Source organism: Corvus hawaiiensis, chromosome 6 (assembly GCF_020740725.1).
Source record: "Corvus hawaiiensis isolate bCorHaw1 chromosome 6, bCorHaw1.pri.cur, whole genome shotgun sequence".
Classification (NCBI taxonomy): Eukaryota; Metazoa; Chordata; class Aves; order Passeriformes; family Corvidae; genus Corvus; species Corvus hawaiiensis.
Genome location: NC_063218.1, coordinates 56,160,313 through 56,187,329, shown reverse-complemented (window position 1 = coordinate 56,187,329; position 27,017 = coordinate 56,160,313). Strand labels below are relative to the sequence as shown.

The following is a 27,017-nucleotide window of genomic DNA, read 5'->3' as shown; positions in this document are numbered from 1 at the left end:
AAGAATGAACTTTCTGCTCTGTTAGTGTGTAATATCCTTTGCACTGAGATGAATATCTTCCCAGGCATGTGAGCAATCCTGCTTTAAATCACCATCAAATAGATAGATATTTATTTGGTTGTTTGTTACACAGATAGTATGTAGCTGGAAAAAAACACATTTCTGTATAAATCTTGGCTGAACAGAAGTGGAAAGTACATAACAACCAAAGCAAAATAAATTTTAAAACTCAACAAAGCTCAGGACTTAACCAGATGCTGTGCCATGCCTTCCCAGAATGGTGCATTTGACATGGACCATCATTGCCATTTACCATGAGACCATGGTTTAATAAGCATGGGAATGCCTCATCAACAGAAATCCTTGGAAGCTTCTGGTCTTTCAGCTGCTGGTGATTCTAAGAAATGATTGAGCAACTTCCCAAAATCTAGCCCCATATACAGCATCTTTAAGCTTATCCAGGCTGTACAGCGGTTCAAGATATTTTACCTTTTAGATAACTTTCCCTGTCTTAAGATGAAGGAAAGAAATTAATTCTATATCTACATCTTGACTTTTAAATATGCTTTCTTGAAGTTAAGTTTATAATTTTGAATTCCATAGACTTCATCTCCCAGTCATTACCTGTGACAGACATACAAGACTCAGAGAACAGCTCTGAAGGATTCCAGGTTCACCTTGGAGGTTAGAAAAGGGAGTTTTTTCCTATGTTGATCTTCCCCGGTGTTGCAGCTGATTATTTTGCGGAGAAGAAGACAGCACACGATGTCAAGATGTTCCATAGGACAGAATCAAGGAAGACTACAGACTTCCTAAGGTGTCTGCTCTCAGTGCAAGCTCTCTGTCCCCTCAAGCAGGGGCTCTGGAGTAAAGTGAAATGTCACTGGAGTGAAGAATCAAGTATTAACCTCTCTGTGCATCACTGGCCGTGCCTGTAAATAGGAGCTGGCAAATTGTGTGCACCTCTTGGGGTAGAGCAGTGCTAAAATATAGAATACTCATCTGTGCACTCGTGGGGAATTTGCCTGCAAAGCACACACAGCTACCATGCAAAAATCAAACACATGGAAGAAAAAATCTGCCTGCTGTGACACACACTCTTGAATTCTGCAATCATTCACATGCTTACACATGAGGCAGTCAGAAAGAGAAAGAAAGCTCGGTAAATGTGCGGAGAAAAAAAACTGTAGAAAAAGGAAAAAAAAGAAAAATGGGGGGGGAAAAAGTGAAGAGGTGGAGAATTCTGAGAAGCAGAGGTGTCCAGTTTGGCTTCAGATACAAAGGGAGCTTTCTAAGCTCCTAACACATGGTTTTTCTAGCAAATACAGTGTTAGCATGGCCATGATTTTTTTCCAAACAAGTCATTCAGTCTGGGAAATGATGAAATTAAATAAATACAAATTTCCTCAAATGCAGTAGACTCATGTAAGTTAATTATAATTAATTTTTAAGTCAGACCAAGTACAACTATTATTCCAAAAGGAGATTTCTGTCATGGACTCCACTAAACTGACACAGAGCTGTGTTAAGGAGCTGGAAAAGCACTGTCAAGAGAAAAAGGAGGAGGAACTTTTTTTTTAATAATTTTATCTATGGTTTCCAGTCCTGCTGTAAATAGGCTGAATAGTGGAAGTGAAATCAATTGCTTTAGTTAGTTTTACAGCCACAGACATTAAGCATCAGACCCCCCTGTGAAGGGCTGGCCTGTGTTCCACCGACTGTGAATCCACTCTGACTTGCACCGAGCACATACTGCAGGGTTGGTCACACGGGAAAGCAGATGGGAGGGGAAAGGAGGGGAAAATAAATTACTTTTATTTGTATTTAATAAAATTTGGCCTACAGGCTCGATGTGACTCAGTGCTGAACATCTGGGATTGATCATAGGATCACAAACCGAGAAGTAGTCATCTGGCTCCTAGAAATAAACACATTCAGTCCCTCTGCCACAACATTACTTTCTTAATGATAAAATGCAACAGCCATTTTAAGTCCTTCTAATGTTTTCAGCCACAGTATTTTTAACTTTTTGGTAATTTTTAGTGTTATTTTTCCACATCAGATGACAGTAAATTGCATTTGACCTTGGACTGGTGGCGTTTGGGATTGCCCACGGAACTGATTCACTACTTTCCTTCAAAATTTTCTGGTACAATGGTAGTCTTGCAAGTCCACTTTTTGCTAATTCCATTCCTCATGAGCATCATGGGAGCAGCACAGTACCTGATGCAGGATGCAGCCCTGCTGAGCTACATTGACCAACGTTTCCTGTCTCTGGAGGTATGTGCCTGATGAATCCTTCTGCAGCTCTACCTAACTGCAAAGAGGCTTGAAAATGTGTGGGTGTTCTGAGCCCAGGACAGTCTGTGTGATGTACCAAATCAGGAGGGTAAATTTCCAGCTTTTTCCAATGAATGCGTAAAATTGTTGCTAAAACTTTGATGGTCCCTACTTACCACATCATTTGTTGCAGGATATAACTTCATAATGTTATGTTTTTATTCTGTTTTCACTTGTATTTTTTATGGCATCAGTTAATTTAGCTAAAAATGCAACAACTTAAATAGTACTGTCACAGTCCATCCTAAGGAATTGTATAAACATATTGTAACCAGTAGAAATGCTGTCAAGTATTTATTAGCAAGGAGATAGAAATTTATCAGTTGCTTTTCCTGTGTACAGATATGCCTACCTGAAAGGGTAGTTTAAGATGCATTTATGCAAATCAGAAGTGTATCTGCACTTTGAATAAATCCTTAATATCTGGGAGACTGAAATGCAGTCCTTTCAATTCCTTGAATTCCTTTCAATTACTATAAATGCAGCAGTTCTGGCTTTTTCTTTTACAGTAAAAAGTTAACCAGTACTGCAAAACATCTCTTCAGTATTGGTGTGCTATAATCATATATTGTTTATCTTAAATTATTGACGTGTGCCTGGCTCCTGACTTGCACTGGCAGACTTTTAGAGAAGCTCTAACTCGCCTGATTTCACGTCCCTTTTTGTACAAAGCCCTCATTAGTCTTATCTTCTCAACACAGAAGGAACAGAAGGATTAGCCTGATATCCTCTTTCCATTTTGTAGACTGAGATCTACATTTTCTCTGCCACTCTAGGAGTAACTTCACCTGGCAATTTCTATTCCTTTGGCACCATTAAAAATGAGGTAACTCTACCTGTGGCATTTGGTGCAAGGGGCACAAAACAAAGAACAGGACAAAGGGTGAGGCAGATACTGAAGACAGCACTTGAAAACATTTTAAATAAAGGTTTTGTAGAAAGTAATTAAGCAGCTTCCTGGGGACTTACAGTCTTGTATAAATGGGGGAGAGAGGAGGCAGCACATAGAAACTACAGCTCACAAAGCAAACCAACCACAACCACCGGGTTTACATGGAACACCATTCATTCAGAAAACTCAGATATTCCCACCTTAAAAAAACCCACCTGGAATCTGTGCATGAAGCACCAAATCAGAACACCCAGTCTAGCAGTTAGACCTACCTATTGGGTGTCTGGGCTAAAAGATCCACTCACATTCCTCATCTTCCCCAAGTGGCAGCTGGGCTACTATTTTCAAGACACCTATGAAGCAGCTGCATTGCAGCAGAGAAACCATATTACTTACCTTTGAAAGCACTGATAATTTGAATTTAGGAGTAAAGAAATAATTTTTTTGCTTTCTTTGTTCGGTTTTTTGTTTGGTTTAGTTTGGTTTTGGGGGTTTTTTGTTGTTGTTGGTTGGGGTTTTTTTGTTGTTGTTGTTGGTTTGGGTTGGTTTTTTTAATACAGCCAGTGACTTGAGAAAGAAAAAAAAAAGAAACAACCCAAAACTTCCTCAAATATAGCATTTCAGTATTTTCATTTTCACATTTAAATGGGTGAAAAATAGCCACACTAGATTCTGCCTTGGTCAGAAGAGGTGTAAAATGTGAAATGCTCATGGCTATAGATTTCCTGCAGAAAACTCTTTGAGACTGCTTCACCAGTGGTCCTACAGGAAGGGTGCCAAAAGGTTTCTGGAAATCAAGTCATCAGAGATCATGAACCCTTTAAGTATCTCTGGCTGCTTCCACCAGAGCACTTTTCCTTCTTTAGGCAGCAAAACAAAGTATCTGGCTGTCAGTAACCAAGTCAAGTTAAAAACATGGGGTTTTGTCCAGACCTGTGAATTTTGTGCCAGTCTCAGAGGTTCTCCTCACACAGATACCAGCAACAGCCCATTGGGTTGGAATAGATGGGTGCAGGGGGACTGGGAAGGGGGGAACAGCGTGGTTTTTAAAGTAATCATGACTGAGGCTGTAATATACACAGAATATCCACATCTATCCATGTATTTTCTTCCCATGTTCTAACCCAAGAAGAGGCTGGAGAAATGCAACCAAGACGTGCTGGAATACGTGGAGGAATTCCGAGACTTTTCCAAGACGGTGCTGTCCCGCCTGGCAGGGCTGAGCACTGCTAAGGCTGAGGTTAAGAGTGAAGTAGAGAATTTGCTGTCGAGGATTGACCACGCACAGAGGGACATTGACTATTTTGGATCTGTCACAGATTCCAATGCTTGCATAGAAGTCCACGAAGACCTGGTGAAACAGCAGCTGCTTGAAGAGGCAGAAGAAAAAAAGAGACTTAAACTCATGCTAAATGCAAGTAAGAACAGTTTATTTTTCAGAACTTTGGTGTGAAGAAGCTAGACCCCTACCCCATGCTCATACAGGGATACCAGATTTTCATCAGCTTTGTGAACACCACAGATAATTGCAAGGGGGATTGGGCTGTGGAAATACTAGATTTATAAAAATTATGTATATGCAAAAAAGGTATGGGAGAGGGAGGGAGAAAAATACAGTTCAAACATTTACTTTGCAGAAATTCTACTGCATATGAAATTAATCTCTTTGGAAGTTGCTTTTTATTATAAAGTAAGATAAATCCTCTGAAGGTGTGCTCTTGCAAAACACATTTCTGAGTATTGCAGCTGTATTAAGGAACTAATGGTGGTCTTTGCTTTTTGGATTGGGCAGGGTCAAAATCTCAAAAGAAAATTCACGAGTCAGTAAAAATACTTAATTCACTTCTACAGTTTGCATCTGCTTTACTGTCCTGCTCTGTCATCCTTCCTCTCCTTGTCCCCTCCTTTTACTTTATCAAGAGAGCACACAGGCTTGTCCATAAGCAAAGCTCAGTTCTGATTTGAAAATTAAGGGTTATGGTACCCAGTAGGAAGAATATATGCACAATCTATAATTTTTTTAAAACAAATGACATTTTATAATTATCTTTACCTTGAAAAGTTTAGGTATGTGTCTAAATTATGTATTATATACATATTTAAGGCAGTCGGTTTTCTTTTCACAGTAGTAAGAAATGAAAAATAAATAATAAGAAATATAAACTGTTATTTTTTTAAAAGCCAGGTGAAAGAACTTTAGCATTATCAATTATAAAATTGCACTGACTTCAGTAGAATCAGGCTGAACTAATTTTACACATAAGTTTACAATTTCTTCCTCGAGCTTTTCTAGCAAATCAGTATTAAGGCAGATGCTCACAGAAGCAATCACCTATTCTGCTTCTGAGCTCTCCTCGTACTCCACAGTTCAGTGCTCTGAATATCAATAGTTCTGCTTTCCATTTAGAGAACTTTTGAACATTAGGCCTTTTTTTCAGAGAGGAAAAAAACTGGGGATTTTTAAATTGACTGCGGTTAGGGCACTTTGAAAATTGTATCTTTCTGAGAGTTTCAGCGGGGAAAAAATTACTTTCCATTTTCCTTTGCTGGAAATTATTACATTTAACTTTATTGTAGCAATTCATAGTAACTTTATTTTCAATTTGATCTCTACTGTCAGTACTAGTCAGATGCTTTTCCCATTGAATTTAATGGCAAAAGTAGTCCCTGTGTAGATTTTACAGCACTTAGAAAAAGTAGAAAGACCCTCAACTCTAGCAAATAGCAGTTCTGCTTCTCTGCTGTCATGTCTTAACCAGAATCTGTGATTGTTTTTGCTGAGTCACTTCAAAAATCTAGTGGAAAAGAGGTTTTTTAAGTCCAGCTTTGTTACTAGGTTTGGCTCAAGTTCGCACCAAAGACAACAATCAAGCAGAATCACTGCTTTTATATGCAGTAGCTGCTACCTCATCCTGCTTTGGGTAGAAAACATGACATTGTCTTCTGCTCATTTTTGTTTACTGTGAATTTCTCAGTCTTCCTCCAAGCTGTTATAAAAACCAAAGAGAGTTAAAAATCTTCTCTGAAGAAGAGAGACACTGTCCACAGATTTCAGACAATAATCTGGTTATTTCCCCTGCAGAGGAAAATGCTGCTAAGGCTTCCTAGGGTTTTTGATTCAGCAGCTTTAATTTTTTTTAACCTATCTAATCAATAAATGTTAGATTTGAGAAAGCTGTTGTGGCTTGCTCAGGGCAGGTGCTTCCAGAGTGAGAACTCCCAGGAAAAACAAAATCCATGCTGTAGCAGCAATATCCAACAGCTTTGATTAGAGGGTATCAGCACACACAAATGACATAAAGATTGCTTTCTACAGGCAACTGGAATCTTGCCAATGACTTCAGTAGGTTCATATCAGGCCAGACAAGGGGCTGGTTTTGCTTTCTCTCTTTCATCTGCTGCCAGAACTTCCTGCCGTAGAGCTTTGTTTGTCCTGTTTACTGAAATGGCCACACTCCACTGAAAGCAATTCTTTAAACTTCAAATGCTGCGCCTCGTAATTTATGAGTGCCTTTGGGAAACGAGCTTGCTAATATGCTTTGCAATCATTTTTCCTAGAAAGGAAAAACTTGCTTGATAAAGATCTTAGAGTCTAAATGCCTGGGTCCTCACAGGCTTGGTGCTCTCTGGTCTGAGACATCCCTGCAGAGTGCACACAAAATGTAATGAAGCCAAAGCTGTGACTTGCTCTCTGCTGACGCCAATTTTAACCTATAGTGAGGTAAACAGCTGTGTGGTTTCACCAGCCATGCTCCTGGCACAGGAATTGATAGCAGACATCACACCAGCTCTTTGAAAGCCGCCTTAGTGCATGCACATCCCTAGTTTTGTGATCTATATTTAGTTCTAGTTCCTTTGTGTGCAGGTGTTGGGAAAGGGGATGGGAAGATAGCCCAGTGTTTTGGCTTTCTGCTATGCTGATCTATTTTTATTTCTATTTATACTATAAATGCATAAGAAGAGGCTACCTGAGGATAAGACCAGTCCTGAAATAAAAATACTATACACGTAGCCTATCAGGATAATGGATTTTAATTCATATGCCTCCAACAAGAAATAAATTTGATTCTTTTACTGCGTTGATCTAAACCAGAAGTCAGTTCTCTGAAGTAAAAATTATAGCCCTGTAAATGGACCACCAAGAATAATCACAAAATGACTAACTGTGCTCTTGGTCTCCTCTCAGGCACACAAATATCCAAACCCCTTTTGGATAACACTGGTGTAATAGAACAGAACCCAACACTCTATAGATGAAGATAACATAGTTTATATATCATATAACACTATTTTCAGCACTATTTACCATAGCCACGCTGCTGACACCTTTACTGATTTATTGACTCTGGCCTTAAAGATGAATTTAAAAGAAACTAAATAATTCAAAGAAAAGAAACCAGAAAATTTACAGATATTCTAATTTTTTTTTTGTCTTTGGGTGTTTCTTGCAGGTTGTGACCATGTGCTTGCAGGTATTAGGTCCTTAAAGGTAGTTAAGAAGACTGGAGGAAAGCATGGCTCTTGGATGAAAGATCCTGGCAAAAAGCACACAAAGATTTATTTATTAAGTGGCTCTGTAAATAATATGATTTTGGAATTTGCAAATATCATGACTTTCATGGAAAACAATCACACACTGAAGGCTCGCACAATCCCCTTGCCATTGCCCTGGGAAGGAACTGGCCACGTCATCTATCAGGGTTTCCTCTTCTACCACAGATACGGCTCCTTAAATGAGATCATTAAATTCAATATCCAGAGAAGAAATGTAGCTGACCAAATGCTGCTGCCGGGGGCTGGAAGGATTCCTGCCTACCAGCTCTCTCCACAGACAAAAATAGACCTGGCTGTTGACGAGCAGGGGCTGTGGGCACTCCATGCAGAACCAGAGACCGGGGGAAACATCGTCATCACCAAAATCAACCACGTAACCATGGCCGTGGAGCACTCCTGGGACACTCCCTGCAGCAGCAAGGATGCTGAGGCAGCTTTCATGGCCTGCAACACACTCCACGTGGTCTACAACTCTCCTTCTGGAGGCACCTCCCGCATCCAGTGTATTTATGATGTTTTGGATGCCCTAAATACTTACATGAACCCAGGACTGCACTTCCCCAAACGCCAGGGGAGCCATTCCACCGTACACTACAATCCTAAGGAGAAGCAGCTCTTTGCCTGGGGTGATGGATCCCAGATCATTTACAAGCTTCACACAGAGCAAAAGGTTTAGAATATTTAGCAGCTTCTTAAATAGACTTTAAAGCCACCAGTCCCAGGTCAACATAGCCATTAATGTGTATTAAAATGACACTATTCCCATCTGTTACAACTTTCATCTCTTTTGCATAACTTAAGGCTTACCTGCCACAGTAATCTTAATGTCCAAAAAAAATATGTGAAGACTCCATTAATATAAATTACACGATGACTAAATACCACACATGTACAACCCCCTCACACACACAAATTAGTCTTAAATTTTAAGGTTAATTTAAAAAAGAATAACCCATTTCTGACAAGTTCTCTTCCTATTGAAACTATATTTTCTGCTCCAGTGCCATGGAAATTAAATAAGAAATCCTTCCTGTCCAAAACACAGTCTGACAACCTTCACAGATCTGAAGATCATTGTAGAAAGCCTTCTAGTAAGCAATATAAAATCACATGCTTCCAGAGAAATTAGATAGAAGTTTTAACAGGAGAGGTTTATCTTACCACAAAGCATAGGAATATACACGTCCACAAACATGGTTTATACTTAACATAAAACTCTCATACATCACATCAAGGCTACTCCTAATCATTGAACTTCTAGAGTATTTCCATGAAAATTCCACATTTCTTATCCATGTAGCTGTACAGACCACTGTTGATCCTGCCAGTACATTAGCTGCAGCCAAATATTCACCTTTATCAGCTTCAAGTTGTCACTTCTCACTATTTTTTGAATGCATCACTGTTTGTGTGCCAGAGGGAATGTTTCTGGGTGAAGTGTTCTCTAGCATACACTACTTTTAAAGGTTTTTACATGTCACTTTTGGGTGTTTTTCTCATTAGTTCTCTTTCAGCATCTACTTTTGAGGCATTTTCCCCAACGCTTCAAGTCGCTTCCATTGATTATAGCAGAATCTTTCTCAGCCTATCCTCCAGCCCCTGGAAAAGGTGGCTCAGAGGAGCACAAGAGTGCAGGTGAGGGCATGGCACTGCTCAATCCTGGGTTTGTGAGTCACAGATAAACTCCAGGTATTTTGTTTCAAAAATAATCTTTAAAATGTTAAATAATGTTTAAAAAAAAAAGGCTTTTAGTGTGAAATAGAGGTACAGACTATATTTTTAAAATTATTTTAATGACAGCTGCATTTCTGTCTAACAGCAAACACACAAACAAACACACCAAAAAAAATCCCCCCAGGAAAACCACAAATAATGGTACTTGAAAAGTGATCCACAGCTGTTCCTACAGAAAGCCCATTTTGTTCATTACACTGAAAGAGCTGTTGTTCTGCTTAAAAACAGCATCCACAGAAGAGCCAGACATCAGGGAATGATTTTGAAAAGGAGTTCCAGAATAAAATTAAGAGTGTATAGACTGCTGGGCTGCAACAGTGATACTCTGCCTTTAGCAAAAGAAACTATCTCATTCTAAGCAGGCTTGATGACTAGAGCATTGTTTCAGTGTTACAGCAGACATAGGATGCACAGCTAAAGACGTCCTCAGGCTGGAAGGAAGGTGGGCTGGCACTGGTTTCCTGTGTGAACGCCAGTTAAAGGCAGTATTTGGCCATTTATTCCTCGTCTGTAAAATTACAAACATGTAAATGCAAAATGGCATCAGCCACCTTTGGAACACTTTGAGAACTTTCACTGGAAAGGATGTGTAATTTTCTTTATTTAAGAAATAAAGTCTTTGGATGTAAATATGGATCGAGTCTGCTCTTTAGAAAAAGCGTTCTTGAGATGTGCTTTGTGCCACAATACAACGCAATGGAGGAAGCCTATGCCACTATTCTATATACAGATTCTAATGTGCAATCCTCAAAAGTTCAGGCAGGGTCTTCACTGGGCCTTGCTGCCCTGGAAACCCAAAATTTGTAATGAATTAAAGCCCAAGAGTGAGAGAAGCACCCGGACATCCCAGCAGCAGGAAAGGGATCAAGCATAAGGGCTCCCAGCACTCCACAAAAGAACTGCTCACTGTCAAATGCTGCGTGGGCTCTGCTTCCCATCCCCTGGCTCCATCCCAGCAGCGTGAGGAGATTCCATGTCCTCTGCATGGAGCCCCAAGGGAGAGGGGAGGACAGGAGCTGGCATCCTTTGAGCCACTGTGCCAGCACCACACAAGGAGCTTGTGGGAGGCCACTGAGGAAAGTTCTTGGGCCCTGGAAGCTGGGAGAGGGGAAGCTCTTTTCAGTCTGAGGTTCACTTTTGCTCTATTTTATAGTCTTAAGATGAACTTCTGAGCTGCTTTTGTTCTTCTTAATCCCCATGGATATTTTAGTGTTGCTGTCTAACACAAAGTACAGTCCCATTCCTGCGCTAATCTGGGAGTTTCACCACGTACATTTCACCTTGGCTGTGACAAAGAGCAACTTACAACACTTCAGTATTGCTCACACTCTTCCTGCAGCACAACATAGATGAGGCTACTGGTCCTGCATCACGGAATAAGCTGGGAAATGGGCTGTGGGTTGGGGTAGAATACGAATTTTGTGGACTGTAGTGGCAACTTGGGTTTACAGCAGCAGCAACAGTTGAGAGACTTGTGCCTGTGAATATGGTCTGCTCTGCTGATCAATTAATATTCTTGTAAGAAAAAGATGGCAGGCATTCTCCTCCAGCTTCCTGGTAATCTCTTAAATATATATGCTTTGATTTAATTTTCATAACTGATAGCACGCAAGCAGATACTTTTGAGATTGTCAGAAGAGACATATGGTTAACTCCCAGATGACAAAGGGCAAAAATAAGGACTGTCTGTTCAGAAACAGAGAGGAAAGAATGACAAATATCTGAACAGAATAATCTGCTCCAAGAAAGCAGTCTCCAAAAAGCAAGGACAAAGGACTGTCAGGAGGCAGCAGTTAGCCATGACAAGACTGCATGAAAGAAGGCATTGACTTCCAGTTCAGGTAGATGATATGATTGTTACCATGGAAATGGAATTGGTACAAGGAGACGAACACAGACGAGTCTTCATCAGGAACAAAAAACACAAATGAGTTTATGACCTCTAGCTTCACTATCTAGATAACATCCATTACTGTCCTTGTTATCCAAGTCCTTTCATGCCACACTTTCTCCATGTGCTCATTTCCTCTGAACCACTGGGCTTATTTCATGTGAACCACTGGCTTTTTGCTATTTCACGTTCAGCCCCTCCTCTGGGGCTGCCTGTCTTGCTTTGCAGCAGCTCTCAGCGGGGAATTCAATGCCCTCTGCTCTGACAGCAGGATCATCATCCTCCTAACAAAAGCAGCCCTCCTCAGTGCTTTGGCTGTGAGGAAGGTCCCTCACCTCTTCACTGATACTACACTCACCTCATCCATTTCCTGCATTGAATCATGCCTGCCCCTTCCCATGGTGATAGCAGGCTCCTCATTTTCCATGCCCTCCATTCTTTCTGCCATCTCTTCTGCAGAAAGGTTTCTCGGGGCAGAGTAATCTACAATGATTATGTCCTGTTTGCACTTGAAGCAATCAGAATTATCATAGACAGAAAGGTTTTCAGCTTTCTCTGGCTTACTGACACCCGTGTGATGAATTTAAGCTTTCTGATGACTGTGTGCTTTCTTATTTGGATTTTGTGGATGCCAAGGATCTGCAATTGCTAAAAGCAATTTACCAGTAGAGCAGAGTTTGATGCTAGGAGCATGGTGTAAATCATGCCAGTTTAACTAGGTTTATTTTTACAGTGCCCATCAGTGACAAGCTTGTTTATCAGAAAATAATATTCCTACCTCTTTTTCTTCTTCATTCCTACCTGACTGGATCTGGAGGGTGAGAGCTCCTTTTAGCATTCATACAAGCAGCCACCATATCAGAAAAACACACACGACATGTTTCTTACAGATGGGTTTATCACTAAAAAATGCAACTGTTGCCTGCCTGCTGTCACCCTGCTCTGTCACAGCCCATGTTTTTCCCCCTGTGCTGTCTCCCACCCAGTGGCAAGACACGGCTGCAGAGACGTGCATGGAAGCTCAGTAAAGAAACTGCAGAACCAAAACCAATAAAACACAGCTCTCCTAATACCAAAGAAATGGCTCCTCCTGAAGGCAGAAATCAGGATCTGTGGCTTTTTAAGTGGTTTGAATTTTTCATGGGTTTGCATTGCATGTGAGAAAATAACATTTTATTACACTGCCACCATATCATGCCCTGAGCCCAGGAAAGGGAATGTACAGAATCCCAGAATCTACAGTAAAGTTGGAAAAGACCTCTGAGATCATGGAGACCAAACTTTGACTGGACACCACGGTGTCAGCCAGACCATGGCACTGACTGCCACGTCCAGTCCTTCCTTAAACACCTCCAGGGATGGTGACTCCAGCACCTCCCTGGGCAGCCCCTTCCAGTGTCTAATCACCTTTCTGTTGGTGATATCTGGATATTGATCAGTCTTCTTTCCTGCTGTTCATGCTGACAGCATAAACCATGACTTTAATTTGTCTTGGAATTTATTATTGCAAAATATTTCAAAAACCCTTGTTATTTTAAATCCCTTTTTAAAATAATTTTTAACAAGTAAAACCTTTATGTGTAAAAGGTAAATAAAAAAAACCCCTTAACTGCTCCCTATGCAATTGTCATATTTATTGCAGATGACCACCTGCTTCTCCTTCTTATTTAGGGCTGACTTCTCCATGGGACTGATGCCATCCAGTGAGTCAGTCCCTAGTCCATGAATACAGGACTGGGGCTTTTCTTTTGGCTTTTCAAACTGTTTCTTCAGAGTAGGAGGACAAGGAAAAAAAAAATCTGTGGAAAATGTTTTATTTTATAAACCTTTAAAAGTATCTCAAAAAGTAGATACTTCTGAGGTGGCTGATTTTTGAGACTTCCTAGTAGACTCTGACCTGGTTTTCTATTTCCCAGTATTATCTTCATCCAACTAATCTGAAAACTAATGCTGAAAAATCCAGAACTTTTGGGAAATACCCACTGTAGAATGTGTTGGGACTACATCTGCCTGTAAAGAAAACTCCACCCATGTTAAATAACCTCCGTACTCTGTGTAGGTAATTTCTGGCCTTGGGTAGGGAAAAACATGGTTGTTTTTACCTGTAACACTCATTTGAATTCAAAACACAGCCATAGCCATACAAAGCTGTGCTGTCATTCCTGACTTTACCAGATCAGGAGGCATTTTCAGGCTGTAATTTTCCTTTAAACTGCGAGCTCAAAGACTTGGTACTCACTGAGGTATATTCCCCTCACTCAGTCATGAAGAGGACAGTGGGATCTCCAATGAACACAGACCAAACAGAAACTCCATTATTTGCTGCCTTGGATCCTTGCAATCAAACCATCACATCCAGTTTTTGTTGAAGATTCAATTTTTGGCCTACTCATTTCTACCAAAATTAATCTGAAAAATGGTCAGAAAAAAATGGGAGATAATTCAGTAAGGGCAAGAGCAAAGAACTATGCTTAGGCAGGAATGACTTTCACAATTAGCACCCCAAGCTTCAAATATGTAAAAGCAGATACTGTAATATTGCAAAGCAGAGGAGAAGAATCTGCTCCCCGTATCACCAATGGACAGAAATAATTCAAACTGCAGTCAGGTTAGATGTCAGACAATTCTCTGACTACAAGGCTACGGAGCCTTGGCACAGACCTTTTTACCTCAGAAATTTCCAGTGACAGAGGACTAACAATTTCCACTGTCAGGAACAATATTTGTTGGAGCAACCTTGCATTTTGGCAGGGGATTGATCACACAGCAGTTACCTGCAGAGACGGGGACTGGTCTCTGGGGCACAATCTGAGCCATCCTGGGACGTTAACTGAGAAAAATGGACTTATTATCAAGTGTCTATTTCCTCACTAGGAATCTGTGCCCCTCCTGGAAACTGGAGAAGCTCCAAAACTGACAAAAATCACTCAACTAGACCAACCTTTCTGTATTTGTACATGGGACACTCTGTGTGATGGTGCATTCATTTGCCTTGAAATATGATTGGCATAAAACCATTGAATAATGAAGCATTTTATAATTCCAAATTCTCTTTGCCCCTGTTTGTGATACATGAGGTTAGAAATAATATTTTCATTAGGATGTCCAAGTAAAGGTGATTTTGATAGAGGATTATTACACTAGATTGTTCTGTGACCTCAAAGTTAGTCATAATTTTCTTATTCTTAATTAACTGGAAAAGGAAAGAATCCAACATGTGAACACTAATTGCTAATGCAATTAGTTAGATCATGAACTTCTTATATATTTATCTATTATCCAAATAATTTTTTTATAAGTAATCCTCTATATAGTATTTTTGGGAGCAGGACTGATCTTATATTTTGTACTTCCCATATAATTCCTGAAACTATCTGTAATCATTAACAAATATCCAGCCAGAATTAAGTGCTTTTGTGGGGTTTTAAAATATAGATTTTTCAGACTATTTTATTTAAACAACACGTGCTTCATCAAGATATTTAGTTTAAACAATGCATATGACCAACTGCTTTTTCTTTTAAAGGCCCAGTCTTATAGTACTGGCATTATCACTGTCCATTTTCTTCAGCTGAGGATTAGAAGATAAAGTGTCAACATAATTTCCTGTGCCCATTCTCAATTTGAAATCAATCACTGTTCCACGCAGACGGATGGCTTAGGAGAGCTACAAAGATTTACTTTGGCTTTATGCTCACAGCGCATTTTTCCAAAAGTGATTTTAATGTGTCTGCAAGCTACATCCTGCTTTAATGCCAGCTCTCCAGTGCCACATGTACAGCTGCTAAAAACAGCTTTGGCAAAAAAAGGTACAAAACCTGAGCTCTTCTTTATACAGATCCCAAAACATGAGGAAACCATCTAAAATCAGATATTTCAGTCCCAGAGGCAATCACCTCTGAAGATCACAGTGGAAAACATAACCTCCTACGAGGATCTCTAAAAAAGTTCTATTTCAGCAATCTTTTTAGAAAAAAAAATAATTTTGCTGAATGCTATGAATTGTGTGTTTATTCCCCCATTTTGAGAGCTAGTGAGTACATCCAGAAAAAATGCATTTCCTATTCAATTGTTTGGCCATAAAATGCAAACATAAATTTTCAGGATTAATGACAGCAGTAAAGTCAAAATGTCTGCTCTAAGTTTAAAGAACTTGCATGCAAACAAACTGAAACAACCTCCAGGGTACCCTGAATCCTCTTTTTCCCCCATGGCATTGGTATCATAAGAAAAAGAACATATTTGCATTCTCATTGCATATTTGTTACCACTACATTCCTGGTCAGTCTTGTAAACAAATAACTTCTTATTAAATTTCAAAGAAATATGTAAGTTAAGGTTAGTAACTAATGAGGGTATAAAATCATAGAATCATTAAGGCTGGAAGAGACCTCTAAGGTCATAAAGCCTGACCTTTGGCCAAACACTGCCATGCCAACTAAACCACAGCACTAAGTGCCAGCTCTACTCCTTCTTTGATCACCTCCAGGGATGGTGACTCCACCACTTCCCTGGGCAGCCCCTTCCAATGCTTACCCACTCTTTCAGTGAAGAAATTTTTCCTAATATTTGACCTGAACCTCCCCAGGTGCAACTTGAGGTGGTTTCCTCTTCTCCTTTTGCTGGTCACCTGGGAGAAGAGGCCAATCCGCACCTGGCTACAGCCTCCTGTCAGGCAATTGTAGAGAGCAGTAAGATCTCCCTGAGCGTTCTCTTTTCCAGGCTAAATGCCCCCAGCTCCCTCAGCTGCTCCTCACAGGACTCTCCAGACCCTTCTCCAGCTCCACTGCCCGTCTCTGGACTCACTCCAACACCTCAGAGTCCCTCCTGTAGTGAGGGGCCCAGAACTTCAAATATACACTTAGAATAAATCTTTTCCTTATCGAGTTTTTACTTAAAGCAATGTTTGTTTCACTAACCAGTAAGTATGAAGATTAAATTTTTTTCTATCCAAGCAATTCAAAATATGTTGGCAATGGTTATATACATTTGTGTTTATGTTTTGATGCTTGAAAAACCAAAGAGATCTAATTTTTTTTACAGGAAAACTTTTGAGTTTCCCCCACCCACCTTCTGCAATGTAAACCTCCATAGATTTATCAGTCAGAGCACAGCACTGAAATCCAGCTGGCAAAATTAAGTTGCAGTTTTCTTACTAGATACGATTTTGCTGACTCCCTCTAATGGAGCCAGAGGGCAAGGAAGGTGCTGCTTGTGATGTCCACAAGCAAACTTTGTGGTGAAGTATTTATGTTAACATTGTCTGATTCGACTCACAACATCAAATTAACTTCAACATTGTAAATATCAGTACTCATAAACATCGCTTTTCATTTCACCCCTGTTTGTGTCCAAACTAAAAGAATTTGTTGGGCTATTTGGTGAGGAAATAAAACATTACATGACTGACTGACCAGAAAAACAGCAAGGAATGCTCATAAACAAGATATGAATACTTTTAAAAGGAATGTGGTATGTACACAGACAGAGGATCCTGATATCTGACAATGCACAAGCAAAGCAGAAGCTGAATTCCTGTCCTTACTCATTCCATTACTTCAGGGAAACAAATATTTCATCTGTGTACAACTGCACTGGGTAAAGTCAGTGGTTTAGGTTCACCATAAATGGTGCACTAAGCTTTAAGAACAAAGGAGATTTTTAAAGGAGCCTGGAAAAAGTGAACATCTTCCTAAATATTTCAGCTAAAAATCGCAGAAGAAATCTTAAGATCTTAACAGCAGACAAAAATCATTCACAATAGCAAAAATTGAAACATATCTGAGCCACAACTCAGATCTGGAGCAGAAAGTCACTGTCTAAATCTATAGTTACAACAGAAATACAGCCATTATCATACCAGCAAGTTTTTGATACTGAGGGACTTCTTTTGGCTGGACATAAATTCATACTAGGAAGAAAATAAGGGTGATTATAAGTATGGGAAAAAATCCAGTTCCATATCAAGAGGAGAGCTACTAAAACAAATATCAGAACCCCAATAAAGATGACTGACCATAATTATTTCCTGTCCAGAGAGAATTTTGTGGGAGATAGAATCCCTTAATTATTTATTAATATTACAAGTCAAAGACAGAGTATATTAAGAAGCTACAAAGAATAAAATATGCATTGTGATAACACACAATAACAAATACATCTTGAATTTAAGATTAGACCTGTGCAAAGAAAATTAAACTGCAAATTACCTGAAAAGGCTTTCTAACTGCCCAAATGTAAAAACTTACAGTGATCATAAATATCTTTTTCTATGACTAATTCTGGTTTTATTTGAATTAACAGAAAGTATAGCAAAGCACAGAAGCAAAGTTTCAGAGTTTTCAAACAGAGACAAGTTTATTTAGAGGCTTACATGGCTGCAATCAACGTGAAATCACAAGAGGATTCAGAGGTCATTGGCAGTGAAACACAGGTGTTCTCAGTCAAAGAAAACTCTTGCAGCTGTGGCACTGAGATCAAGCTAAACACAACCCTTTTGAGAGAGCTTGTGCTGGAATTAACTTGGTTTCCCACCAGCTCCAGGCCCAAGGTGGTAAAATGTGCATGAAGGCTTTACAGGTTCTACCCCCTAGTTGTGGTCCAGTTTCTATGCTAGTTAATTTTAAAAAACTAAAAATATCAGGAGCCATTTTCCTGGTTATTTCTAAACTGTGATGAAAGTGTAGTGACCAGGATATGGACAGTCATCTACAAAACATGTTTACAGCTCAAAGGCAGGGCAGAGAGAAGAGACCCTTTAGACTTAAAGAAAAAAACCCAAAGAAGCAAACTCTAAGAGGGAAGAACTGCTGAAAACCTGCAGCCTGTTGGATAAAAAACAGGTCTTAGGTGTTAGATCAAGTCTCAGAAAAACACCAAGTTTATCTCTGAAGATAGAGAGAGGAACAAAGGAAACGGGGAAACGGCTAAAATGCAGATTACACAAAGAGTCGAGAAGGGTTTTTTGACAAGAAACCTGTACTGTGCAAAACCAGGTCACATGTCCCCAGGGAACCTGTAAATTCAGGAATTCCCACTGATTTGTCAATCAGGGTCAATTACTCACAATTTCCAGGCCATGCAAGCTCTGCTACACCCATGTAGGTTATCAGCTACTGGGTTCAAGGCAAGAACTAGAGATAGGCAACTGCTGCTTTTTCTCTTGTTGGCTTGGGGCTGAGGTTTTCAGCGGAATTTTTTCTGCAATAGCCCTTAATGACTGCTCTCAGACTGACACTTAAGACAATTTTAAGATGTGTCATACATGAAATCCCTATTTGTGCTTGGTCTTTGCATATTAAGTGCTTTAATTAATTAATTTTGAGATAAATATTTTTTTAATTGAATCTTAAAATTAACCCATCAGCCTAGGTACAAAAATCAAGTTCCATTATCAGTGTTTTCAATTGTTCAAAGTAGTTTATTAAGAGAGTTGCACCCTTCCCAGTTAAAAATTCCCCAGTTAAAAATCACCAACTTGCTCCCTTTTCAGACTTCAAACCACCTGTACACCATAAGAGCTACCTTTCCTGTGTTTACTGTATACTTTTACAAGTGTTTTAAGATGTGTTGGATGTATTGTAATACTTTTTTTAGGTGTTTTTACTTGCATCTTGGTTCCAAGGCCAAAAACCCCAGTTCTAACAGCCAGCAGCTATTTTTAGCCCCAACAGCCATTACTCTGCAGGCAAGCTCCTTGGCAACCTGAATTTTAATGCAGGCATTTCAGCTCCCTTATCTCAACTAATATCACCCCTCTGACAACGATGAGCCATTGATGGACGGAGATGAGCTATCAAAGGGAAAGAACCAATCACTTTAAACTGAAGGGGCAGGCTGTGGGCGGACTGGGGGGGGGGGGGGGCGGAGCAAAGACACTATAAAAACAACAAGGCAGAGAGGTGGTCCTTCTTTCTCTCTCTCTCTCTGCAGGCTAGCTGTGGTAGATGTTGGTGCTGGGCATTTAAAAGCCTTACTCCTTTTAAGGAGCCTCTAGTAATTTTTTTTCCTGACTTTTGGACCAGCTAAAAGTCAGCCCAGCACTTTTAAGTTCTTTTTTTCTACCTGAGGTCTAGTGCTGTCTCAGCCAGAAGATCTCAAATCCCTGCACTCCTGGGGCATACCATCTACCAAGCCATAGGATCCCAAATTTTTATATTTTTCTAATTTCTGTAATTTTTCAATTTTTCTGTTTTCAATAAATTAATTTTTTTATTTAAGAGTTGTCTCATTTCTCACAGATGTAAATCAGCAGAGACTCAGTTACACAACTGAACACCAGCCCACACCTTAATCTCCACAGAAAGCACCATTCATCCCCTGTGAAATCACATCTTAGCAAAGAGCAGAAAACACCAAAGCAGAGCTGACCAGTAAACAAACCCAGAGCTCCGGCGTGTGACCGAGCTCCTGCCTATCAGCTGAGTCACAGGAGCTGACCTTGTCTGCTCTGCCTAATGTCGGGGTTAGATGGAAGTGGCTTAGGCTAATCTTCCCTGCCTGGGAGCTGGGACAAGTTGCACGGCACAGCTCATTGCTGCAGCTGAGCCAGCGCAGGCTGTTCTGTTCCATCAGGCTCGATCACAGCACCAAAGGGCATCGGCCGGAGCTGCCCCAGCTCTGCCTCTGAACCAAAAGTGAAGGCATGATTTACTGCATCTGCATGTATGGCTGCGAGAAAAAGGGCTGTGTGACAGCAACCATCACCCTCACCCACAGAAATAATCAAGGACATCATCTGGGACAAAGCGCATACAGAGGCCCAGCTTGCCTCCTGCCTCAAAGCTTGCAGGTAAGCTGGGCTTGGAGTTTTCCTGCTGTTCTGGGCTCTCCTAATGTTTGAAGGTACAGGATCTTGCGTGTATTTTTTAAAATAAGAAATACCTTTAAAAAAGTATTCTGGCTGGAAGATTTCTTGAAGAGATAACATGACAATAGGTACTTTCCAGTCAAGAAACAGCTTAATAGCCCCCTATGTAGCTCACAAGACTTTCTAGCATGTTTTTTTTTTCCTGCAACAAATTTAGACGTTTGTCAAATCCCCCAATGTTGTGACTGAAACAAATCCCCTGACTCAACACTGCCTCACGGAAGGAGGTGGAATACCAGCTTATCTAGGACCGAGTTCTCTACACAAATACACGCAGCAGCACACAGAATAAACTCTGTATTTCCCAAGCTGCAATGAGAAGGCCTTTGCCTGACAGTGAGAGCAAATGCAGATGTTATAAACAGCTGTGCCCGCCTGAAAAGACTGCAGCTGCCCTCGTCAGCTCTTCATTTACTAAGGCACGCTTGCTAACCCCAGAATTTATAAAATGCCTCAGCACGGGGAGGCTGGGTTTACGTGGGAGCCGAGAACGCTCCATCCCAAAAACTCGCAGGGTGACTCGCGTGTGATTTAAAAGCTGAACACGAGATGGCGCCAAGTCCTTGTACCAGCTCCACCAAAATTTGGGCAGCTCCACCTGTCTCAGGTGCGATTCCTATTACAGCAAGGGGCCACATCAATGGCTTGTTTAAGGGTCTTTTAAAATGCTGAACGAAAGTCACGATACGTTCCTGAAAGGCTTTTTCAAGGACTGCATGTGTCAATGAAAGCTTCTGGAATAAAAAGATTGGGGGAAAAAATGCAAAACCGTTCAACAAGTACAATTCTCTCTGGCAAAACTATCTACATATTAAGGAATTTTTTTTAAGTGTATTACATCTGTCCTAGTAAGAAGACCTTTATATCAGATAGTCTGCTAAATTATGACGGGGGAAAAAAAAAAAAAGTTTTGTTTTTGTATCAAGTAGCTATAGCTATCCTGCAAAATCTCAATTTTCTATTTCTCAATTTTCTATTTTCTAAATCCAGAATTTCTACTTTTATGTAGAGGCAAAACATCTTTATTCAAACTCTCGACTTGAATGTCTCAAATTAATTGCACCAAATAAAATAAACCACAGGCATATCTTAACCACTTAAAAAAAAAAAAAAGAAAAGAAAAAGAAAAGAAAAAAAGAGCATACAAGTTAGGTTAAAAAAAGTTTCCAAAGGGCAAGAGAAGGTTGTGCACCTTACTGGAAACTGGTGACATGGCTGGCTACAAATCTCTGCTAAAGATAAGACAGGCTACATGAAAGAAAATCCCTGAGCATTCCAGTGGGTCACGTTTTTTCAAAAACAAGAGATTACACAGTATTGCAGCTTTCACAGTCCTGCACCACAATGTTTATTTGCTGTGTTAATGCTGGTGTTTCACAGCCTGCAGTCTATGAGGACTGTGATTTGGGGGCAGCAATGAAACCATACTGTGACAAACCTTTGTTGTAGTCTTGGAGTAAAGATTTGATAAAGAAGGATGTGAGATCTTCTGGGAATTCTTGAGCAAATTGATACTAAAATATCCAAGTGGTTGGGACTGAATTTTAGACTACTTTAGTTGCAGCTAATTTACTCTCCTTTATAAACAGGAAAATTACAGCTTCATAAAAACCTCTCAGCAAATATAACAGCAATTTGGACCATACTGCAAATTGATGTATCAAAGCACAAGTTCTTTTTCCTGCCTTAGAACCACGAGTTTCTGTCCAGGGAGCCATTTAGAGCCTTCACCTAAGAGTCTGCGTTGGCCCTTGCCCTTCAGGGACTATGATCCATTTTGCCACTTTTCTGCACAATCCAGCAAAGGGGCAAGCAGTACAAGGAAAGAACCCCTGGATGCACAAGCCTGAGCACCATTCAGGCACACTTGCAGGATCAGAAATCTGGCCTGAACTAAAACCCAGGGCCTCCCAGCACTGTCAAAGTGACCCATAATGTGACTGTGACACTGAGGAAGAGAAACTTGGTCAGTTCTGCTCAGTAAGTTTTAGCAACATAAAAATAAACCCTGATGATTATATCTCATTAGGATAAACAGTGGGATCTCACATGTGGGATGTCACAGATAACTATGTCTTTTGAGATTGGAAGAAATGATGATCAAGGATGGCCAGTAAAGGCATGTCCAGCAGTGCTCTGCTTTGGGGCTCCTAACTTCTCATAGGTCTTTTCCAAGAAGGATGATTCTGCTCTCCCTGAATAAACTCCATTGTTACATAAGAGAGGCAAAGACTTAACACAATGCCAGCTTTGTGACAGTCATGGGTCTGCACCACTGCAGCTAAGACACAAACCACTCTCATTGAAGGGGGCACTTCTGGAATGGTAATTAGCCAGGAGGCCAGGACAGCTGAGGGAGTGCCCCTGGAACCCGCTACGCCGAGAGAGGTGCAGAATTAACTCACTTATTACAATGATATTAAACAGGATAGACAGGACCAACAGGCTAAAGGGAGCCCAGAATTAGGATTCTCTCTGCTTTCTGGTGGTGCAGTAGTATTATGTCAAACAGTAGAGAAACAGGGCTGTAAAATCATGACCCATGAACAGACAGGGGCTTGTGCTCTGTGCTCAGCCTCCCTCCGCTCCTGCCTGCGCTTCCCAAGGGAGTGGCAGTAATTGCAGAGCCTCTCCATTCCAGGCCCTTCCCGTGCATAGCACTGGGGCAAGGCCATGCTCGCCTTCCCGTGCACTGCCTGACACTGGAGAACAGCATGTACCAGCAGGGGCCTGGCAATTCCAGGTCAGGAATAAACAAGACAGGAGGCAACAACCCTACACAGCCATAACAGAGTAAATGAGGTCCCGGCGGCTGCTGCCATCATGTGCAAAGTTGTCCAGACACCTGTCCTAGACCTCCAGTGAGTTGGGAAAAAGGAGGGCTGTTTTCAACTAAGTGTTGAAAAGAGTCCGAGCTTTGCCCAAACTGTTGCAAATTCCACTGACTCTTTCCCAAATGGTTTAACGATACTCAACAAGCAGTGCTGCACAATAATTTCTGGTATCAGTATTATGAAAGATGAAAATGGTATCAACCACTGTTATTTTCACCACTCCTCTACGTGACCTATTTAAGATGACTACCTCAAAGCTGAGAGAAAACACAAGAAACATTCAAAAGCCGAATTAATACACAGCCAATGGATTCTTGCCAGTTTAAATTATTCTTTAGCATGTTCAGAGATGTTTCAAAGGCATTCTACTTCACTTCCCGTTTTCTCCCTCTCCCACTTTGGGCATGTCTGCTTTGTATGTGAGGTCCCAATCTTTATCTGGAATATCTGGCATGTGATTCATAGCCTTGGTGTTACTTGCAAGTTTAAAGCAAAACTGGAATAATATATAATTCTTCCCAAGGTCAGAGAGCGGCTCAGCTGGTAATAGGGAACAAGTTTTAATACCCCAAATACACTGGAAGCTTACTCTAGGCAAAAAGAGATTCCAAAACTGAGGAGAAGTGTTATAAGTCACAAAATTACATTAAAAAAGTGTGTATTAATACTTAAACTCTTTAGGTGAAAGACAGCATCATCACAGAAGAAGACAGCAAACTGTGGTGGTTGAAACGTAACCACTCCACAAAGAGTGAAAAGTGTGTGTTAATTACATTGCATATGTGTCTGGAATCTCTTTATCTCACTTTCTGCTAAGTAGTTACTTTTGTTTAGCCAGCTCCATAGAAAACTGACATCATCAGAAGCACTCAGTGCTGCTGTGAAAGAGCTGTGCCCGTACAGCACAGGTGACCCCTTTGGTCAACAGAAACCCCTTATCAGATTTCTGCTCAGCCAGGCACCCCAAGTGACCAGCGAACTCCCAATGACCAAATCCCGCAGCACTTTTCGGATTGCTACGAGTGATCCTGGAATCTCCAGAGACTAAAGAAAAACCCACGCTTCATGAATGTGGTTTTGTTTAACGTTTGTGTACTTGGAGTCTTCCTCCAAGTTTTTTTGCAAGGGATTTTTTGCAGTCATAAACAGAGCATTAGAGGCTGATTTCTAAGCAGTAGTCAACGGGGGGGGGGGGGTGATATGAAATAGTTGTAACAATATAAACGTCCTATGCTGTTATTTTACTAGTAGAATTAAAGTAGGCAAGACTTTAATTCTACTTTAAGTAGTGCTTGAAGTATAGAAATACCTGATTTTTAAATCTTTGGAGTAGTTAGTGTTTTTCTCAGTCAATAATATGATGTCTGTGTTAACCTGGAAAGCCCCTGGGATGTAGGAATACGCACCGAAAAATCCGCGTGGTAACACTTCTGAGAACAACATCGTTTTGCTCAGCAGCTCTGCTTCAGGCAATACTGGGGGGAGGGGAATGCTCTCCCGAGCCTTCCCGGGGCGCAGGAGTTCCCGGGAGCACCTGCCCCCGCGGGGGGGCCGAGCGCCGGGCGCCGTCACTTGGGGGCGGCCCCGAGCGCGGCCGAGCCGGGGTCGGGCCGGGGCTGGGATCGGGATCGGGATCTGGATCGGGATCTGGCTGCTCGGGAGGCTCCGGCCGCAGCCGCTCCCGGGTGTGCCCTCGGCGCGGGAGGCGGCGGAGCGTGGTCGCCACGGTCCCGGCTCTCCCGGGTATCCCGGCTTCCCGGAGGCACCGCCGGGCAGGATCAGGAGGAGGATCGGGATCGGGATCGGGATCGGGATCAGGTCAGCGGGGCGCGGGCTCGGCGAGTCCTGTGGGGTGTTTCAGTGGGGCCCCTCCCGGCGCTGTGGCTGCAGCGGCGCCTGTTGCTTCTCCCCGCTCGCCCCCGCTCCATCCCGCCGGGAGCAGGGCTTTCCAATAGACGCGGCTCCTGGGAGGTAAATGTTTATTCTCGCAGCGAGCAGAGCTCCGGAACTTCAGTCCGCCTGGTAGGTCAGTAAATAAAGCGCTTTAGTGGCGTAGGGCAGTGGGGTCAGCAAGCGCTGTCAGTAGTGACACCCAGCTGCAGCCGAGCTCCCTAAGGTGGGAGCCCCCCTTCCTCCCCTCCCCAGGCTTTGACAATTAACTATAAAAAAGGGGTATGTGGGGCGTTGCAGTGGGGGAAAAATGAGATTGTTTAAAGAATGTTCAGGGGGGAGCCGCTGGAAGATGAAACTGGCTGTTTGAGCGGTACATAGATAAGGGAGGTAAGAGTATGAGGGGATGTCAAGTGATCTCCAGCCCCATCGGCCAGCACTCACGGTATCTATCGTGATGCTGTGATAAAAATACCTCCCCATAACACTTGCAAGAAGGATAAGGAAGCAACTCCTTTGTGTGTCATCGTTTGCTCAGCTTTGCATGGGGCAGGGTAAGATGCTAAGTAGCAATTTGACTGTGCATAGGTGCAGTTCAACATGTGCTTTTGAAGATTTGCATGTGCAACTCTTCGTATGTCCAGAGCCAAAAAGGTTGTTTGCAATTTCGGGTTTTTAATTTTAAGGTTCTGGCAGTAGGGGAATCACTGAGGGGCGCTTTTCTGCAGTTGTTTTGTTGGTTTTTTTTAAAGATGAATATATGAACAAGTGCATGAAGGACTTCATTCTGAAACTTGCATGGAAAGAGCAGGTGGGAGAGCAAAGGAAGCGGAATTCCAGCTTTCCATGTTTGTTTATTGGCTTTGCCTGTGTTCCTAACTTTTGCTTGTATCTGCTGTATGAACTTGTTTAAAACCAATGAATCTTTATGCATCTCTCCATCTTTCTAATGGAGTAGAACTCAGTATACAAGGAAAGTGAAAGGTCAGACTGGGACAAACATAAGCAAATATGGGTTGTTGTTTTTTAAATTATATGGACTTTCTATCCACTTGCTCGAGAACAATAGTGAGGGCCTCTTGAACCTGCAGGAAACCTGGTCTAAGTTAAAGCAGAGGGAGAACTCAAAAGAACCTTAGCTTTGTCTTGAGGACAGGTATAGCTTGGTACCAGAATATGAGAAAAAATAGTATTTAAAAATAAAAATATAATTTATAATATATAAAATAATTTCAAGTCCCCAATAACAAGATTTAAGCTGAGGGACAGCTCAAGACTAGTCTCACCACTGGCTGCTGAAGTTTTTCCTATCTGTTGTGGAGGCACATGACTTGCCTGTAGCTCTTTTGAACCAATGTTAACATTTCTTTTGAAAACTTAAATGCTTTATTTACCTAAGCCAGGTAGTAATCAAGTGTCTTGGCAAAATATATAGCAGCTTATCTATCGCACATCTGGGACTCTGCCCTATGGAAAGCCCAAATTAAAGGGAGGGGACAGAAACAGGTTGATCTGTGTGACTGAAACATGGTAGGAATGGGGCTGGGAGCATTGTTCCCTGATTCCATGTTCCCTGGCCGCTTTCATCTCCCATCCCAGGAAGCAGAGGATTAGAGGGATGGTGGTAGAGGGCACTGATCCTGCCATCCTGATTTCACTCCAGCAGCCCTATCCACATGAAGATAAGTAGGGAAGATGGGAAGGAATAGGTAAAGATGAGATAATAAGAGCTATCTTCCCCTCACTCCTCCTGTATCTGATCTCACTTCATCTTTCTTAACGTGGTACCAGCAGTGTGGAAAAGTGATCAGGGTGGGTGTGTGTGTAAACAAAGGGAGAATGTTTTGGTGTAGGCACAGACCACAGAAGTGTTTTCTGGGTTCTTGAATCCATTCTCCCAGTTTCCTGTCATGCTTGTTACTCTGAGTCTCTTGGTTCCTCCAGACAGCCCATGAAGGCTCTGAGGCAGCAAAATGTGACTCCATGTGGTAGAGAGTGTTTGAATGGAGGATA

The 27,017-nt window shown here is 41.4% G+C and overlaps 2 protein-coding genes across 11 annotated transcripts in view; both read left to right on the top strand.

The window, feature by feature from the left end:
* The first annotated feature begins 1,854 nt into the window (after positions 1 to 1,854).
* On the top strand, positions 1,855 to 10,150 carry OLFML1 (olfactomedin like 1). 2 transcript variants are annotated; one of them, XM_048308091.1, is made up of 3 exons: positions 1,855 to 2,280; positions 4,365 to 4,650; positions 7,684 to 10,150. In XM_048308091.1, the coding sequence occupies exons 1-3, from the start codon at positions 2,155 to 2,157 to the stop codon at positions 8,460 to 8,462; spliced, it is 1,191 nt and encodes a 396-aa protein (XP_048164048.1). In that variant the 5' UTR covers positions 1,855 to 2,154; the 3' UTR covers positions 8,463 to 10,150. The 2 variants fall into 2 exon arrangements, with proteins under 2 accessions (XP_048164048.1, XP_048164046.1); XM_048308089.1 differs by having other exon boundaries at positions 1,856 to 2,280; positions 4,362 to 4,650.
* A 9,870-nt stretch (positions 10,151 to 20,020) lies between these two features.
* Positions 20,021 to 27,017, top strand: part of PPFIBP2 (PPFIA binding protein 2) — a 99,547-nt gene continuing 92,550 nt past the window's right edge. For 6 of the 9 annotated variants that reach the window (XM_048308078.1, XM_048308077.1, XM_048308075.1 and 3 more), the window contains exon 1: positions 24,699 to 24,932. Coding sequence is in view for 1 of the 9 variants with exons in the window: in XM_048308079.1 (XP_048164036.1) it covers positions 25,090 to 25,136 (47 nt within the window). In the remaining 8 variants the exon portion in view is untranslated. Of the gene's footprint in view, positions 20,203 to 24,698; positions 24,933 to 25,034; positions 25,137 to 27,017 lie in introns of those variants that run through there. The other 3 variants (XM_048308082.1, XM_048308073.1, XM_048308079.1) reach the window with 3 other exon arrangements.

Bases quoted from the DNA above. Each gene is read 5' to 3' on its own strand.
- OLFML1 (XM_048308089.1), top strand. From the start codon at position 2,155: ATGGTAGTCTTGCAAGTCCACTTTTTGCTAATTCCATTCCTCATGAGC. The intron at 2,281-4,361 runs GTATGTGCCTGA...TTCTAACCCAAG, and splicing joins AACGTTTCCTGTCTCTGGAG to AAGAGGCTGGAGAAATGCAA. The intron at 4,651-7,683 runs GTAAGAACAGTT...TGTTTCTTGCAG, and splicing joins TAAACTCATGCTAAATGCAA to GTTGTGACCATGTGCTTGCA.